This window comes from Aspergillus alliaceus (genome assembly GCF_009176365.1).
Source record: "Aspergillus alliaceus strain CBS 536.65 unplaced genomic scaffold BDW43scaffold_2, whole genome shotgun sequence".
Lineage (NCBI taxonomy): Eukaryota > Fungi > Ascomycota > Eurotiomycetes > Eurotiales > Aspergillaceae > Aspergillus > Aspergillus alliaceus.
This window is the reverse complement of record NW_022474685.1, coordinates 1,329,231-1,346,386: the sequence shown is the minus strand read 5'-3', so window position 1 is coordinate 1,346,386 and position 17,156 is coordinate 1,329,231. Positions and strand designations below refer to the sequence as shown.

General features: G+C 48.5%; 8 protein-coding genes across 8 annotated transcripts; 5 read left to right on the top strand and 3 right to left on the bottom strand.

Annotated features, from left to right (window-relative positions):
• Positions 1–149: 149 nt before the first annotated feature.
• On the top strand, positions 150–3,110 carry BDW43DRAFT_306050 (uncharacterized protein; the record flags this gene model as incomplete). The annotated part of the gene is made up of 2 exons (XM_032045938.1): positions 150–351; positions 406–3,110. 2 exons carry the CDS (start codon positions 150–152, stop codon positions 3,108–3,110), a joined length of 2,907 nt encoding a protein of 968 aa, XP_031906002.1.
• Positions 3,111–3,352: 242 nt separating this feature from the next.
• BDW43DRAFT_260774 (nuclear export protein Noc3) lies at positions 3,353–5,709 on the bottom strand. Its single transcript, XM_032040238.1, has one exon. It carries the CDS (start codon positions 5,669–5,671, stop codon positions 3,614–3,616), a length of 2,058 nt encoding a protein of 685 aa, XP_031906001.1. The 5' UTR covers positions 5,672–5,709; the 3' UTR covers positions 3,353–3,613.
• A 33-nt stretch (positions 5,710–5,742) lies between these two features.
• BDW43DRAFT_260772 (ribosome biosynthesis protein NIP7) lies at positions 5,743–7,097 on the top strand. Its single transcript, XM_032040237.1, has 5 exons — positions 5,743–6,079; positions 6,139–6,199; positions 6,262–6,431; positions 6,489–6,590; positions 6,649–7,097. Exons 1-5 carry the CDS (start codon positions 5,879–5,881, stop codon positions 6,670–6,672), a joined length of 558 nt encoding a protein of 185 aa, XP_031906000.1. The 5' UTR covers positions 5,743–5,878; the 3' UTR covers positions 6,673–7,097.
• A 317-nt stretch (positions 7,098–7,414) lies between these two features.
• Positions 7,415–9,248, top strand: BDW43DRAFT_306047 (defective in cullin neddylation 1 family protein; the record flags this gene model as incomplete). The annotated part of the gene is made up of 5 exons (XM_032045937.1): positions 7,415–7,498; positions 7,612–7,655; positions 8,467–8,537; positions 8,593–8,767; positions 8,822–9,248. 5 exons carry the CDS (start codon positions 7,415–7,417, stop codon positions 9,246–9,248), a joined length of 801 nt encoding a protein of 266 aa, XP_031905999.1.
• Positions 9,249–9,848: 600 nt separating this feature from the next.
• BDW43DRAFT_306046 (Mpv17/PMP22 family protein) lies at positions 9,849–10,854 on the bottom strand (the record flags this gene model as incomplete). The annotated part of the gene is made up of 4 exons (XM_032045936.1): positions 9,849–9,905; positions 9,961–10,227; positions 10,289–10,564; positions 10,657–10,854. 4 exons carry the CDS (start codon positions 10,852–10,854, stop codon positions 9,849–9,851), a joined length of 798 nt encoding a protein of 265 aa, XP_031905998.1.
• Positions 10,855–12,313: 1,459 nt separating this feature from the next.
• BDW43DRAFT_306045 (uncharacterized protein) lies at positions 12,314–13,510 on the top strand (the record flags this gene model as incomplete). The annotated part of the gene is made up of 1 exon (XM_032045935.1): positions 12,314–13,510. One exon carries the CDS (start codon positions 12,314–12,316, stop codon positions 13,508–13,510), a length of 1,197 nt encoding a protein of 398 aa, XP_031905997.1.
• Positions 13,511–14,104: 594 nt separating this feature from the next.
• On the top strand, positions 14,105–15,396 carry BDW43DRAFT_73950 (uncharacterized protein). The gene is made up of 2 exons (XM_032050459.1): positions 14,105–14,376; positions 14,470–15,396. Exons 1-2 carry the CDS (start codon positions 14,195–14,197, stop codon positions 15,209–15,211), a joined length of 924 nt encoding a protein of 307 aa, XP_031905996.1. The 5' UTR covers positions 14,105–14,194; the 3' UTR covers positions 15,212–15,396.
• BDW43DRAFT_73893 (gamma-glutamylcyclotransferase family protein) lies at positions 15,397–16,912 on the bottom strand. The gene has a single exon (XM_032050458.1). It carries the CDS (start codon positions 16,170–16,172, stop codon positions 15,582–15,584), a length of 591 nt encoding a protein of 196 aa, XP_031905995.1. The 5' UTR covers positions 16,173–16,912; the 3' UTR covers positions 15,397–15,581.
• Between the last annotated feature and the right edge of the window lie 244 nt (positions 16,913–17,156).

Sequence of the window (17,156 nt, the reverse complement as noted above, 5' to 3'; positions counted from 1 at the left end):
CATTTCGCAACGTAACAAGAGCGACATAACTGTGACAGGACAACATATGAATATAACTGAAAAAGGTTAGTACGTATCTTGTGAGTATCTTGCTTTGTTTCTTTCTTTCTGACAGGCATTCTTTAAGAGCACCCGAATCTTTATCCAATATGACCGACCACGACAAAGATCCGGAAATTCAAACTAGGTCTGAAGAAAAACAGCCGAGTGAGAGACCCAAGGTGAGACTGCCTTTCGTGTCAAGCATGCCTGGCAATGCTTGGGCACAGATGAGGACACGCGAGCGAGAACGCCGTGAAAAAGGGCTGTATGGGCTGGAGTTTGGGGATTTGGGATATTCAACTGAAAGTAGTATGCCGTGACTCCCATATGTTGTTGTTGCCCTGGCTTTTCTGATGAGTGTAGCTCTAACCCGTCCAATTGCGTCCTCCTCTTCGAGACCTAACACGATAAGAAAATTGTCGGGGCTGAATTATGACGAGGGACTCGCCCTCCCTATGCCTAAGCCTAGCCACCTCACAGCAGGGAATAGTTCTGATCCTGTGCCTGGGCCAACCACAGCTTCAAAGCTTAACGTTCGGACGAAGTTGGGCGGCGCGAAGAAACAGGCTGCCACGGAGCCTGTGCCAGCTGAGAATGTTGCGGGTACTAGGGTCGAAGGGGAAAAGAAGAGATCAATAGTCGCAACGCTTAAGTCCAAACTCAGTTTCAAAGAGCTTGGTAAAGAGTTCCGTAAAGCTCAAGACCCTCCGCTTAGCGCTATGCCTCGACTGCCACCGAGTGTTGGAAATCCACAGGGTGAAGAGAATAAACAATCGCCGCCTGGGCCTCTTGATTTCGACGAGGAAAAGCTGTATGTCCCCAAGCCAAGACAGCCTGGAGTGCATCCTGCGTCTGCCCCAGCCGAGACCACCACCTTTCTGGACACAGGTAGCTGTGAAAGCTCCAAAAATAGCGCTTCGTCCTGTCCCATACAGCAGGCTAAGGATTTTGACAAGCTTAATGCAGAGTCTCTTAAAGGCGTACTCGACCAAGATCAGCCTCACCAGAAAGTGGCAAACGTGGACCCTATGACGCGCCTTGGCGCTGTACTAATCGACGGCTCATCTCTAGCCACTGTAGGAGAGAGTAGCAGGGGCCATCCGATGGTTGTCGATGCGGAGCGTCGGATTATCAGCACGAAAGTGGAGAACAAACCACCCATTTCCACCAAGTCAAAGACTGATGCTACCTCCGCTAAGGGCCCGGTTCTGTCAATACACAATGCACCAAAAGGTCAGATTTCTAATGCAGCGATATCCTCGCCTTACAATGACAGACAAAGCACGGTGGAGAACAGTCATCCTCTGATTGTCTCATCCGATCAACAAAGGCCTTTGCCTGCCAGGGCACAGGAGACAGCTCGTGTAGACAACTTGAGCGATCAATACAGCAGACGTTCATCTACCAGATCACGGAGATCCTTCGCCGCAGCACAGGCTGTACCTGCCCTCGACTCAACACAGTCGAGGCCACCATTCGATCCTCATGTGCCTATAGATGATACTTGTTTCTGTTCTGGCGTGACAAGCCATGGAGGCTATGCTCCTCCTCCCCCACATCCAGGCTACCAGAACACCGTGACCTTAGAGCAGCAAATAGCCACCTACATGGATTCGATCCATATCCACGTTGATGGTACGGCTAACAGGCTCGCGCGAACTTTGGAAAACGTCCATAACTGGTCAGCAGATCAAATCGTGAGGCAGATAGAGGCTCTACAGGACCATATGCGTACGCTCCATAGTCGAGTGGTACGCGAGATAGAAGAAGTGCAGAGAGCCATGACGGAGTTGCAGACTCAAATTAGTGCTCTACAGCGCGAGCAGCTTCAGATGGAAGATAGGATAATGCAATACCTGCAGAGTGAGCTTAGCAAACTGAGAAGCGAGATCAACGCGTCTGCCTCGACTGTAAGGTCAAGCTCCCTCCCCTATAACCCAGCACAGGATACAAGATCCGCGAATATCAGGTCGCAGGGGAGCCTCGGCTTCTTGAGATGGTCTAAAGACGATAGGCAGCAGCCGTTCAGAAAAAGCAAACCACGTCTAGTGGAAAAGGACGAGGTGGGGATGAACAACACAGGGAACAGGAAAGGGGGAAAACACAACCAAAATGAACCTGACACACTGAACAAACACGCCGAGGAACAGACACTAAGTGATGATGTTCCAACACCTACCGCAGCTTTCCGAACACCAAGTTTCCATGGCGATGGTAAGACAGACCATTTCACTCACTCCAAACAGCACAGCTTGGAAGGCTCTGGTAAGACATCCACTGAAAGTCCAGAGCCTCTACGCCACCATTCTGTTAAAGGCAAAGAAAAAGCTGATAATAATCACACTTCGGTTCACAAAGAAGTGAACACTCACACCATGAGGTACCCAGCTAAGATGGGTACTTTCTACCCCCACACCCGTGATGAAAGTGACAATCAAAGCAAGAATGAGAGCGATCCCCTGCCTCCTGCCCAGTGCAGCAGAGACAACAAAGCTTCCGAAAACCAAAATCCCAAGGAACAGGAAGAGCTTCCGACCACGCCTCCCATGCAGACAGCTCCTTTCAGCATCGTTGAGACAGCACGTCGCCTGGCAGAGGATAGCCCTAGTTCAATCCATCCTGCCCTGCGCGATCAAACCCAGCAGCAGATCATGGCGGAACGCGAGCGTCTCAACACGCAGAGCACCCTGACACTCAAGCAGCACCTGCGATCCTCCCGGTCCTATCAGGATTTGAGCTCTCGCTCCAGAAACGCCGCTTCGTTTAACTGGAATGATTGCCCATTCGGAAGTCCTTCGGCGTCGTCCAGTCGCGGCCAAGTCCTACAGGATCTCGCTCTGGGATATACCCCTCTTTCTGCAGCTCCGCTCCATCCAATTTCTGGAGAAATGGAAGCGTTGACTCCTTTTGCTGAAGCACGGCTGTCTCAGGCTAAAGAGGTCACTGCGTTTGCTTACCGTGGCCCGACCCCTCCTCCCAGACAGTCGGAATCGGACGAGTTGGACCTACCGACCTGGTACCGCGCAGCATATGCATACAAGTCAATTGAGAAAAATGAGGGCAACTAGTTTGAAACTATTAGTTCATTCCCCTGCCTCCACTTGCTTTCGATTTCTTTAACAGTCTATTGGATTGCTAACTATGGCCGAGGGACGTTCTGGGCGATATTACAGGGTTATGAGATTGGCGCACATTAAGAAGGCCGCTTGGGGGTCGTTAACTTGTTGGGAAGTGGAGTTGGCTAGACATGGAATGAATAGGGGCCTCAGCCTCGAATAGGTTGAAAGCACGAAAGGATAATCGAGTTGGCGTTCATTTAGGATTGGATTTGATTTGATTTGACACGGGCGGGTATCGTGATCTGGCTAAACCAAAAAGGAAAAACAACATAAAAAACAAAGCGAAGAAATTGAATCAAAACAAAGGCAAAAAGAGCAGGTGGGAAACAATACAAATGAAGCGGGACAAAGAACATTACATATGGGTTCTATCGATGAAACAAGAGGAATGTTTTTTTACGGCAATAGGACATCATGTTAATAACATTGCAAATAGTCAGAATGACAATGGCTTATTTCCTCGAAGAGATCATCTTCTCGACATCCACCGCAGCATCCCGGACTTGAGGACAGTAGTGTAGTCGCAATAACTCTCCTTCCCATACCGTTCCAGCAAAGACATTGGTTGCCTCAATTTCCGTCGCATAGGGATTAAACACACCATCGCCTTTACGCTCCTCACTATGCCATAAAGGAGAGATCCGATTTGCGTGATGTTTCGCTACCTGATTGACAAGGGCAAGCGTGGCAATTGCAGACTTCTCAGGGACCTGGAGCGACGTCGTCAGGAGCCGTTTGGTAAAACTTCCAACACGCACTGGAGGTGGTATTCCTTGTGCGCGGGATAGCAGTGTGGACTGAAGGCAGCGAAGCAGCAGAACTGTAGGAGTCTGGAAGTTGACTTTGTTCCTCGATTTGAATTGTTGGGTCTCACTGTGCTCATCAGGATCGGGAAGCCGAAGAGATTTATTGGGGTTAAACTCGACATCAGGGTTTGTTGAAAGAGAGTATAAGGCGCGATAAAGGTGCTTGATGAAGAAACTCAAGTCTAGATGAAGGGTTGCCGCCGCCTTGCTGGCATCCTGTCCCTGCAAGAGCGCGAAAGCAGTGACAGTACAAAGGAGGGCTTCACGCTGAGCGTCTCTTGATGTTGTCGCCGATTCAGCATCTTCGTCCTCTGTATCATCGTCTTCTAGTTCGGCCCGATCAGCGTGTCCTATTAGGTCCTTCAGCGCTTCAAGCAAGTCGCCAAAGAAATCTTGGTTGATCAAGTGTGCGTATTTGGCGAGGCCTTCGAGCACAGGGCCCATAAGAGGAGGAACCCGCAGTTTCAAAATTCGGAAGTACACCCCAAAGACAAGTTTCAATGTCTCTGCTTGATTCTTATCCCTTTCCTCATGAGAGACTAACGCATCGGCCTGTTTCATATCCTTCTCCACAGCCTTCCGCTCCTTCTCGACCTTGCGCTCCCGTTTTGTCCGGAATTCCTTCTTTTGTTTCAATTTCTTACCGCGGAATGTATCCTCCTCCGGCTCGCGATCGACCCTGTCCCTTGATGCTTTGTGAGAGAATTCAGAGAGTAGTCGCAGGTGGAGGAAAGTGTCTAGGGCGCTTTCATTAATTCTGAATTCCTTCGCCTTCATCATCTTCGATAGAAGACGAACAGCTTCGAGGGAGACGACTCCATCCTCATCTCTTGCAAAGACCTCTTCGATTGTTTCCCGGCATTTGACGAAATCAGCATCAATTTGTCTCCTAGCGAGGCGGTTGACAAGAATCTTCAGAAGTTCACCGCGGAAGTTGAAATGTGGTACAGAAAGGAGCATGGTACAAGCGCAGTTGATCGCAATGCTCTTTAAACTGGGATCGATCTCGTCCTTCGAGCCTTTCGATGGCTTTGTAAGTTCAGTCAACTTTTGAACGTAATGTTTATAATGTGACAGAAGCGATTGTTCGTAGTTTTGAAGTTTGCGCACTTCTTTCGAAAGCTTAGCGGACATATCTCCATCGCTGAGAGGGCGGATGCGGTAGCCTGGAATCACATCTTTGAAGATCGCTGCTTGTGAAGCAAGAGCCAGTTTCTTGATTACAACGTGTGCGCCGTTATCAACCATTTCGGACATTGTTTTGAAAGACCCAAGATGTTCCTCTGGGTCTTCATTGATCAAAGACGCCAGTTTCGCCAGCTCTTCTTTCGCCTGAAGAATCTGTAGCTTCATTGGAATTCTAGGTTTCTCCTCCTCAGCAGGCTGTTCCTCATCCTCGTCCATATCATCCTGGGCGTCATCCCCCTCATCGTCATCGGTGCCAAGAAAACTGTCAGACTCTTCAGGCTCCGGTTCCTCAATGTTTTGTAAACCCTCCGCGGTTTTGATAGGCAATCTTGTCCTCTCCTTATCTTTCTTGTCCAGTTTGCGCGGGCGGCGCTCGTAATCTTGTTCGAGATCCCATTCCGCGGCGGTGCTGTAGAACTTGTTTAAGGATGAGCTCTTGGAAGTTTGAGAAGCATCATTGACCTCGTCAGCAGGAGGGCTCAAGCGCCTCCTTTTTGTCGTGCGCCCTGGAGCCATGGTGATTTTGTTGAACGATTGAAATACCGTGACTGTGGTGAGGTCGACGGTTGGTTTGAGGGTCCGAAACTTTTTTTTTTTTTTCTCTGCGGTGCCAAGACTTCCATTTATGCCAAAAGCTCTCCACTTAAACTTTTTCTAGATTTTTTGTCCGCGGAGCTTTCCTTCGACTACGAACAACACGCTCTTTCACATTAACTACTCAAAATGCGTCAACTCACAGAACAAGAGACGAAAACTCTTTTCGAGAAATTGGCCAACTATACCGGTCGCTCGTTGAACAACCTCATCACTACGTCTGACGACCCTAATGACCGTTATGTATTCCGTCTTCATGGAAACCGAGTGTATTACGCGAGGCTATCAATGGTGAACTTAGCGAGTGCCTTCCCAAGACCAAATATTTTGGTGAGCTCTCCAGCGTATAAACGATTTACCGGCATGATATCTAACTTCAACTTAATCAGAGTCTCGGAACCTGCCTTGGAAAGTTTACCAAGGGCGGCAAGTTCATGATGCACATCACCGGTGAGTGGTCCGCCAACCTAGAAGCGATTTACCGACATGATTTCTGACGTCGGCCCGATTAGCTTTGGATGTGATTGCCCCGCACGCAAGATACAAGGTCTGGATCAAACCGAACGGAGAGATGCCCTTCATGTACGGTGGAAATATCGTCAAGGCACACATCGGTAGATGGAGCGAGGATTGCCCGGAGCACGCAGGAGTTGTTGTTTATAACATGAATGATACTCCCTTGGTAAGACGGATTCTGGCAGCAGGGAGCGGATGAAATAAAAGGTTAACAATAGCCCAGGGATTCGGAATCAGCGCTAGGAGCTCGGCTGAAAGTAAACGGCTTGAAGCGACTGCGGTTATAATTTTCCGGCAAGCAGATGCAGGTGAATTCTTGAGATCGGTAATACTCGTCATTATGAAAAGCCTGTAAGAGTTACAACTTACTGACTTTTCCTTAGGAAGATACTCTTTTCACGACGTAAAGGAAACTCGTTGCATACGCGGGATCGTTCATGGAAGTTGGATGCTAGATACCTGGGGATTCTCGCAGGAGTTCTGGAGTTGTCTATCTGTCTTTATAAAAAAGTTTTCGTCTTTGTTACTCAGCATACTGGATTCATTATCATATGCGATTTCAATGGCTCATCTTCCTCCCGTCAACACCCAGTTAGTTTCTTCCTAATATGTCTTTCAAAACACACAACCACACTTAACTCAATGGCTTTGTCCTTCCGCTTTAATGCCGCTGTAGCCTTGTCCATCCCGTTTGTTTCGTTTGTGGCTTATTGATAGAAAGAATGGGGCCCCTTCGCAAGTAGTTAAAGAGCACAAAAGCCAAGGGTGCATTAAAGAGAATAACAGAGACAAAAAAAAAAAGAGGAATGAATAGTATTGTGAAGAGAATGATGAATCAATCCAAATTATTTTAGGCTTATATATGTAGTTCCTTGTAACAGATGTTGTATGTAGGACTCAGGCTATACTGATACTGCGGGGCACGTGCATTATCGGCAATCAGTCAGCGCTTCAAACGCGGTAATATGAATCTTCGCATCTGATCAGTCATAGTTCTATCTACTGCGTCCCCAATTTTTTTCTCATATTCTTTGCAATAACTAGACCCTTCACACCTAGTCTTATTTCAGGCTTCACCCACTCTCACCCCTTGTTCAGGGTTCCAGATATCAAGAGATCGTACCTAAAGGCCCATCCGCACACCCCACCATGCCACCTTACTCAGGGCTTCAGAAGCAACAAATAGCTCAGTTTGTGAACTTCACACAGGCTAAGGATACGGTAGCCGCCAAGGTATGATTGAGTCTTTATATCTCCTCCCATAAACATTATTGGACTCAAGTCGTACATATAACATTCTGTCACGTGCGACCACCACGACCCAATGGCTAATATATCACTTATAGTTCTTGAAGGCGTCTAGGTGGAATGTCGAAGAGGCTGTTGATGCGTAAGTTGCCTAGGTTACTTTCCTTCTTTTGCCCTCTCTCCCCCTCTTGCCCGCCTGGCTGGATTCTCGCGTCTTCCAGCTTCTCCCGGCCTGTCACGCTTCCGCTCTGCCGTACTGCATGTCTTTGTAGTGTGGAAATGTCGGGCCCCCTTGTTGCTTGCGGGATGGTTATGCGGAATCTGTGCTCCTGTGTTTAATGGCTATACTCTTTTCAGTGGCAATGAGTCGTCGCGCGCCTTTGGCAGGTAAATGAGCAACAGAAGACAACTCGCCAGGCATTTACTCTCAATATCTTCTTGGACGCCCTACTCAAATGGCAGTGCCCCATGGGCTGCACTTCTATCCTATGGTTCGAGGCCAACTGTGTAATATCTGTCATACGACAACACGGTGCTTAGGCCAGTCTTGCTTTTAGAGGCTATCTGGGTAGCTCGCAATCACCTCCGACTTAGCCCCCCATGTGGCACCGTACCACAATATTCTGCTTAAGATGGGGAATATCTTCTGGCGTTTGAACCTCATAGACCCAGTGTATGATACGCTTTTTTCAGGCCTCATCACGGGATACGCTTTAGTGGATGAGGCTCGTCGTTTAAATCCCAGGCGTCATTATTGTGTCATGCCCAACCACTGGGTGCTTCACAACGGGAACCTAGAACGGCGCAGACATTCAAGTCCACGCACAATCAACATGGGGGCCCGCTCTAAGATTTCAAAACTAACCCGTCTTCTGCCGGCCACTCTTTCTCGCACCTCAAGGAGGCGAATGTCAGTCACATCAACGCAGTTTACGCTTACTGACAGGGTTTAGTTATTACCAGAGCCCCCAAGGGGCCGGAGGGAGCATTCCCGCCATCAACAAGATATTCGACGGCTATCGAGGTAAGATTTGGAAAACTGGAAACCATACGTGATATCGCCGCTAATTCCATCCCAGACTGCCCGGAAGACAACCCCGATGGCATCGGCATCGACGGAGCGATGAGATTCCTAGGTGACATCGAAGTGGAACTAGACGAAGTGGCATGTCTCGGTATCGCAGAACTTCTGAAGTCACCGTCTATGGGCGAATTTACTCGCGAGGGATTCCTGAATGGCTGGAGGGCTGTTGGGTATACACACCAACCACCCCCACCACAAACCAGAGTATGCTAATTTAGGAATAGATGCGATACCGTCGACAAAATGATCGCCCATGCGGATAACCTCCGATCGCAGATCCCTACACAGCCAGAACTCTTCCGTCGCGTTTACCGGTATACTTTCCCGCTCTGTCGGATGCAGGGCCAGCGGAACCTCCAGTTTGAAATTGCATCTGAACAGTGGAAACTGTTCTTCACGCCGGACAAAGGCGGAGTCCAGTGGAATACGAAGGCGACTCCGTGGTTGGACTGGTGGATTGAATTCCTGGAGGAGCGCGGAAAGAAACCCGTTAATAAGGATTTGTGGGAACAGGTTGAGGTCTTCATGCGGAAGTCTCTTGATGATGAGCGGTTTGGATGGTGGAGTGCGGATGGAGCGTGGCCCGGAGCGCTGGACGATTTTGTAGTCTGGGTGCAGAAGAAGAGAGGGGATAATATGGAAGTGGAGTGATGGCCGGTGGGGTGTGAACTCGATAGATGGGAAAGAGAATGAGTGTATGAATTCACCGTAGAATGGGAATATTCTACGTTTCTATTTTAATCTCCGGGGTTCAGTCGCGGGTCGGACTCTACAGCTCTCTCCATTGACAAGTTTGCACAATTCGTGACAGGTTTGTTGTAGATCCCTACAGTTTCTAAACCATGGGTAATATAGAACAGATATTGAAGGTAATTTGTGATTTGACACTGAAAAGGTGGTAAATAACTGCATTATGGACTCTCAAGGTATGTGGATCGCCAGCTGCAGACAAAAACTAAGGAAAGCATTCATCGTAACGGTCAAACATATCTTCATCTCGGCGCAAATCAAGATGCGTAACAATCTTGGGCCGGATCAGAATAGAAACATAAGAATAGGATCAATGACACATGCGAGGGGTAATTGGGTGGTGGGGTCCAAGCAGCAGATCGTCGGTACCTTCGGTTTGCTTTGTCAGAGAAGCTGTGTTACGTCTTATCTGTCGGAGGTATAGTAGATAGGCTATAGATTATAAAAGCGTTCGGGTCATTCCGCTTGGACCGGATGGGTAGGGTCGGGGTCTATGTACAATTAACGGTAATCCTTGGGCTCGTATTCACTGCCTGGGCCGCGGCGCTGGTCGTAACGCTATGTGATTTGGTCAGTAAGGGTGAGTTGGGGGGAATTCATGGAAGCGATTTACCTTTCTCAGAGCTTCCAGACGCTTCCTCTTGGTGTGAGTGTTAACGTAGGTTCCAATGATGAAACCAACGACGTTGAAGAACGGCACCCAGGTGTGCTCAGGGAGGAACTTCTGCGCGATTGCAAGTGCGACAGGCGAGATGATCCAGCTGACCTTCATGACAGGCATGAAACCAGCACGAACGGTAGCGCGAACCTGGTGGAAGGTGCGCGCGCCGGCAATGATAGCCATCGACGATAGATATACTACATTTTGGATGGGGGAGACCTGCACTTTCGGTTAGCGCAGTTCATGGATCCCAAGATCCGACTTGCGCGGAAGAACATACGATGAGATTGCTGACGAGGATCTGCAGGATCTTGGCCTTCAAGCTTGTGCGGCCGGCGAAGATCTTTTGGAGGATGCCCACGAGGAAGTGGCCCAGTGGGGCACTGACAAACATGCCGTAGAGGAGCATCTTGGGAACGCGGGCGCTGAAGTAGTGTCCATGCTTACTGACATCACCCGCGATCCACGACGCCAGGTATTCTTGAGCAGCCGAGAGCACACCCGACGTCAACATCTTTGTGCGTAGAGGGTTCTTCTGCAATTGACGGAGGTACATCTATCGATGCGAACATTTTCCATGTCAGCGAGTTGCGATCGCAGCGAATGCGTTGCGCCAATCGCTTCGGGATTGGAGGATGATGAACATACCGCCAAATAGCCATTCTGTTGGTTCCCACCGGTCAAGCGTTCGCCGACCTTATGCACCAATTCCTTTGTGTCTTGGCGAAGCGACTTTGAGGCCTCCTCCTGGAACTGGCCTTGGATTTGCCCTTGAATCCTTTCCTGGACCTGGCCCCGGATGCCCTGGACCTGTTCCTGGAACTTGTCTTGGAATTTCACGGACATGATGGCGGTTAATGCGGTGGCGTCCGGAAGGAGAGACGAGGAATGCCGTTGTCGGAATTAGCGGCAACGGATGCAAGAGGCGGCAGACGCGCGGTCTATGAGGAACAGTTAATACGCGATCCGCACGGACAAGGATGGAATCAATGGGACCTTGGATGACAGACAGTTGAATATGGGGCGAAGTGGGTTGAGAGGGGAATGGGAAAATCGGTGTGAAATTATGGGGTTGGAGGAAAGTCCCGCCAGGATCTAAAAAACAGGGGGGGGGAAAGGCGAGCTGAGCTGTTTGTTTATCGGATGAGGAGGCTGGAACTCTCAAAGACCGACAGCTTTGGAACACGGCAAGCTTACCGAGGTAAAGTAAGGTAAAGTCCCAAGGTTAAAGGTAAAGCCAAAATTAATTGAGGGATTAAACTAGGTAGATGATTAAAATTGAAATATATGAGATCAATGATAGCGTCTGGATCTGGAAAACCGGTGGGCTTTGCTATATGCAAGTCATTTATCGACAATGGAGTCCGTGTTGAGAAAGAAAAAGAACAAGTGAGCCCCTCAAAAAAAAAAGGCGATGGAATTCGAGACTCAAAGAAATAGAGGGAAATGTGGAGGATAATCGCAGACCATTAAATCGGCCACGGTTGTCGGCAGATCTTATTTATATTTATTGTCCTTAATTAATTAATTTCCTTTGGAAAATTCCCTGCTAATTTGACTTTATTCCAGTACGCTCGCTCTTCCGCTCTCTATCGGTCACCTCCGATAGCCTATCACCTCCAATATCGCCAGTATTAATTCTAAAGAATAAATACTTATAATACCCGTCACCAAGGGCTTTACTAATATCCCCTCTTATTTCTACCTTCTATATATCTCTATACATTCTTAGAATGTTCAAATACCCTTCATCATTCGTGTTCTTAATACAACCATAGAGTACTTATCGGAACCAAACTAACATAATCAAATAGTGAACGAAACATACAGAGATGAAAAAAAGAAAAAGAAAAATGTATATTACAGAATGAACAGCAACGGAGACCTACAGGTGAAGTTCGATTTGTTTACTTATTTAAAGAATCTTCATTCATGGACTGATAAATCTAGGGCTTGCTACATAACATGCAGTCTAGCCCTCCTACACACATGTAGAATGAGCGTTCAGCAACCCAGAATAGTTTGTTAATTCTGTTAGTGTCTAAGCCTATACGGATGGAAAATGGGGTGAAAATAGATGAAAGAAAAGTATATCGCTAACATGAGAGACTTCTCCGCAATGAGTGCCATGAATGAGAGTAATTCTTCCTAGCCTCAATGCTCTTGTGACTGATGGCAACCCTACCACCCTGAGACTGGAAGTTATCACTCACGTCCCAAACGTCTTTCATCATCTTGTAATGCCACACTGCTCTCCCTTATTCCTCCACTCATTCACTACTAATTCCACCATCCCCTGAACCCTATGGCAAATAACGTGGAGGAGAACCCCAGAAAGGGGAATTCTGGAGAGAATGCAGGTATTGATTCAAGTCATTTATTACCTGTTCTACAAGGAGTACCTCCCCCAGAGTCCCACCAGCATCAAGTTGCCGCCCAAGCAATTGATGTCCCGTCTACCGTCGACCCCCAGCTACCTTCTCACAACCAGGGCGATTATTCCGGGCTTAATCCCACGGCTCCACTCGCCCCCCAGACAACGGCCCGCCAACATAGCTGCCATCACAGTGTGGTAGAACGCCAGTTCTGCGTGGACCGTATGGAAACATGCGAGTCATGTGGACGACGGCCATATCTTGGTTGGGTCTATCTCTGTATTGAGGACACTGCGGGATTTTCTGGTCCATTGGATCCCATGAGCGGTCCGTTTCTCAGTCCTTGGATCCTGAAAGCAATGGAAGATGGCCACTATACGACAGAGCAGAAGGAAATTGTGGTCCACCAGAAGCTGAACGTCGTGAAGATGGTGGAGAGAGAAAAGGCCCCCGCACCCCCACCACTATCAATGCTTTATGCTCAGCGTAGTGTGCATGTTGGTCATAATCAGGATGATACATGGGTTGAACTGATTGAAGATGTTAGCCAGCGGGATGAGGGCTCTGGCGACTTCACGGCTTTATCCGAACATACTGGACAAATCTCGCGAATTTTCCAGCGCTCGCTTCCTCCTCTCCCATGTGCATTCAGGGCCTGTCGTTACTGTGAGCGTCGCTATGGTAATCTCGAGGAGCGTACCTGGATCAGCCTCAATGAAATCTGCAACGACCGTTCTATTACTCCTCCGGATCCGTGGGATTTGCTCGGGAGGCCCGTCTCCGATGCCCATATCCTTCGCGACATAGGGCTTCGCTCTCAGTCTACCAGCACTAGTTCTCCACATATAGGCTCATCGGGTCATAGTACTAGCGAAGGCCACGAACATTCAAGTATCAGGCTTTTTTCCGGGCAGAATATCACAAACACCAATCTCCATGAGCTCGTCAATCAGTCCTTCGATATATCGGCCGGAAGTGAAGACACTGAACTTGGAGGTATCGGATCGCACGCGAACCAGTCGAGTGAAAGTGTCATCATCGGAGTGGCTATCTCTGCGGTCGTTGGTGATTATTCAGTCGGGTCAGAGCACGGCCATGACGGCAGCACGGAAGAACAGAATCGATGACAACCTCTGCATCAAACGTCCTGAGGCGATAAGATCTACCAGGGCGAATATCCAACAAAGGCAAGAAGGATGACGGGATTCAGGACTATATTGTGAAGATTAAATCTCACCGTCGTCGTACAATGCCACGACGGACTAGGTCGCTATTCCCCAGATCAGCGCGAAAGCGAAAAATGAGATGGATAGGACTATTCTAGCTGCTTAGGGAAGCAAAAGCATGTGTTAAATGGGCGGGATGATCTACTAGGATGTTTTATGAAGGAAGAGTGCCGCAAGCATAATTTCCTAAACAATTTATTATAGTGGAATCCACATGCAGATCAACTCCAAATAACAACACCTCAATTTCGGTGTGCGGTACACGCGGAAACTTTTACAAAAAGTTAAGACGACCACTTGCTGTAGGTATCTAACAGGGCATCTTCCTAGTATGGCATAAGGTAATTCAATAGAAGGCCAAGTGATTGGAATGACTAACTGTGGCAGTTCGGATTTAATCTATAAATTCAACGACTAGACTCTTTGAGCTGTAAATTCCCGAACCTCGGCATCCGCGCCAAGCACAAAGAAGTGCTAGTCAGATGCTCTGCGTTGACCTTGCCTTATAAATCCACATCGCCCTGCGCCCCCTACCGCCCTCTCTAGTTCATCGGAGACTCCCGCATATTTTCCAAAGTGCCCACCATGGCCAACACTGAAAACCCTCCTGATTCTTCTGCGCCAGCCGTTACCGAAGCACCGAATGTGGGGAAATCGGCCAGTCCCGCGGGGGGTTCACCATCGCGACCATCCTCCTTGAATCTTGCTCAGCACCAGCTGCTAGCAGCTCTCAGGGCAACCGACGTTACTATAGGCCGCTTAGACAAGTAAGTGCTTTCCTCCGAAGTCTTATATCTTTGCGCGATGCGTTGCTGTTGCACAGCATGGTTTGCATATCACTGACGGCGCACTCTATACAGGCTCATGACATCGGCCTATGGCCAAGAACGAATTTTCGCTGTCACCGGTTATCTTACCCATGCGCTCCATCACCTCCTCGCCTCCGCACCATGGATTGCCCTCCAGACACGATTGGGTCTTCTAGCCCGACTGAGGTCAAAAGCCAAACAGACCCCACCGAACGCGACTCCCTCACAATCCCGGCTTCTTGCCCTGTCCGCTCTTATGTCAGAGACCCGCTATAGCCTCCGGCTTCTGGGCCTCTTTCCTCTTTGGACCTGGGGCTCTGCCACAATAAAGTCTCCTCCATCAGACCGCATAATTTACACCCTGACCCTCCTCCAGGTGCTTGTGAACATGATTTACCAAGCACTTGAGAATGTCGGCTTCCTAGCCTCCAAGGGTGTAATCTCGAAGAAGCTAATCGATCGCTGGGGAGGTATCGACAAGTGGTATATATGGAGCACCCGGGCCTGGTTTGGGCACATCTTCTTTCAATTCTTCGTACTATGGAGAGAGCACGTACTCCGCAAGAGGAGAATGAGCGGCGAAGTGTCGAAGGAGAAGCAGGAAGAATCCCTGAAAGCTGAGCTCCGCGCCTGGAAGAAGAGCCTAGTGAATAATACCTGCTGGGCTCCGTTGTGTCTTCACTGGTGCTTCGAAAAGGGAATTGGTTTCCCCGATAGCCTGAGCGGAGTCGTTAGTTTCATGGCTGGGGCCTGGGGCGTTTATGATTTATGGACCGCGACTGGGCGGTCCTAGACCAAACATGATATCCGGCTGGGCTGTGATCTGTACATAAGTTTGATTTTAGAGTATATTAAGTGGCGCGATTCGGAGGGGCGCTGAACCTTAAAAGATTTCATGATAGACTAAAATTTCGCTAATTTATATAGTTCCATTGCAGAGCACATATTAGCAATTGATACTGAAGATAGCCTCCATTACTTCTTTATCTAGTACCATCTAATGTGTACAACGGTAAGTGCACTAAACTCCAACCACCAATGCTCCCGTTAGTCCTTGCATACCATCATGCATGCCCTACAAGGCAAAACGCCGGCTAAAACGGCCAATAAATCACGAATCCCCGCTAAAAGGAAGAAGAGACGACTCATTCCGCTGAGGCTCACTAAATCCGTCTCGACCCATCCAACATAACCCTACGCTGGGACTGAGCAATATTCTCATAGAAACTCCCCTTCAAGAACCCATCCAACGACCAAGCCGTACTCTCAACAGGTATCAAGCCCTCCTTCGAATCAAGCCAAGCAAACATCCCAGCATCAACCGTCCGTCCACTGCGAATATCATGGCTCAGTAAACTACTATCCTTCAGTCGAATCTGCACCCTCACATCCACCAAGTTCATGAGCCCCCCTTCAAAATCATAGATCAAGTTCCGCTGATTCACATCTAGCCCGAACACGACCATCCCTTGCACAGTATCATGCGGATTAGATGTTCGAATGACGACGGGCGGACTCCTCGGTGAGATCTGGTAGAGCTTGTACCCTGATATGTAGGCACGAGTCATGCATTCCGTGATGTCGGAAGCTTGGTCCTCTATGATATACTTCAATACGGTGGGGAGCATGAGTACCCCGTAGACGAAGCGCGGTGCACAGTTTTGTTTTTCGAGGAGTTCTGTCAGCTTTTCCTCGGTGAGAGTGTTGAGGAGAGCTTGTCTGTAGTCTTCTGGATACCATGGTTTGTCTTCCATGTTTGGGAGCGGAGGACCCTATGAGTTCGGGTTAGGTGAGGCGGGAGTCCATTCTTTGGGGAGACGCTGGGGGGGTAAGGTCTTAGTTAGAATCGTGTGCTTCTTTAATCCTTTTGTCCTTTTCTTTTCTTAAGGGGAGGGCTGTGGTTCAGTTGTGAGAGGGATGGCTTGGGTGAACTATGTATGTAATTCGTTGATAGTATTGAGATAGAAAGAATATGCTCTTGAGCTATAATATGACTATGGGCCTTGCTAGTCAATATGCATATGAATAGATTGGTTCCTCATAGGATGTAAAACCTGGTGGATTATTGGCAGGTATACTTAATTTTGAGATAACAATGAGAAGATGGAAACGTATAGTATACTGAGAAGCGCCGACGCAGTGAGGAAATAAGGGGTTATTACTTTTTTTTGGACCAGGCAACATTGTTACTATGGACAAAGCCTGAGAAGGCATTATAATTTGTCTAGTCATGTTGGAGCCTTGGGTACTTGGGGGTGATATGGCAGGGTGAATGAGGCTGGTATTGTATATGATATCAGTCTGTCTGCCTGAGGCACCCCGGTCGCGGTACGTTACAGAATAGGAAATTAGGTACAGAGTACAGTACAGGAGGGGACATGGCCAAGCCCCAGGTAAGGAGTAGTCGGAGTAACGTCAGTCAACATTAACAAAAAGCAATGTGAGTGAGTAATCACAAAGAAAGTGAACGCCAAAGGACAGTTTTCCGAATTAATAATCGTGTGTGATTCAAGAGAAAGAACTGATTTTTTGGTGAAATTTGACCAGTCCAGCATGCGACCGGCTTCCATGGGCTTCTGTACTCGGGGCGGTGGCGGCAACCCCCCAGTGGCTGATGAACCTAACCTGGCTTAAGTCATCAACAACAGGCACTGAGACTATCGTCACCTCTTAACGGGTAGCTGTTTCTGCCACTTCTGATCTCACTTCCAACTCTCTCTCTCTCCGCTAAGATCTAT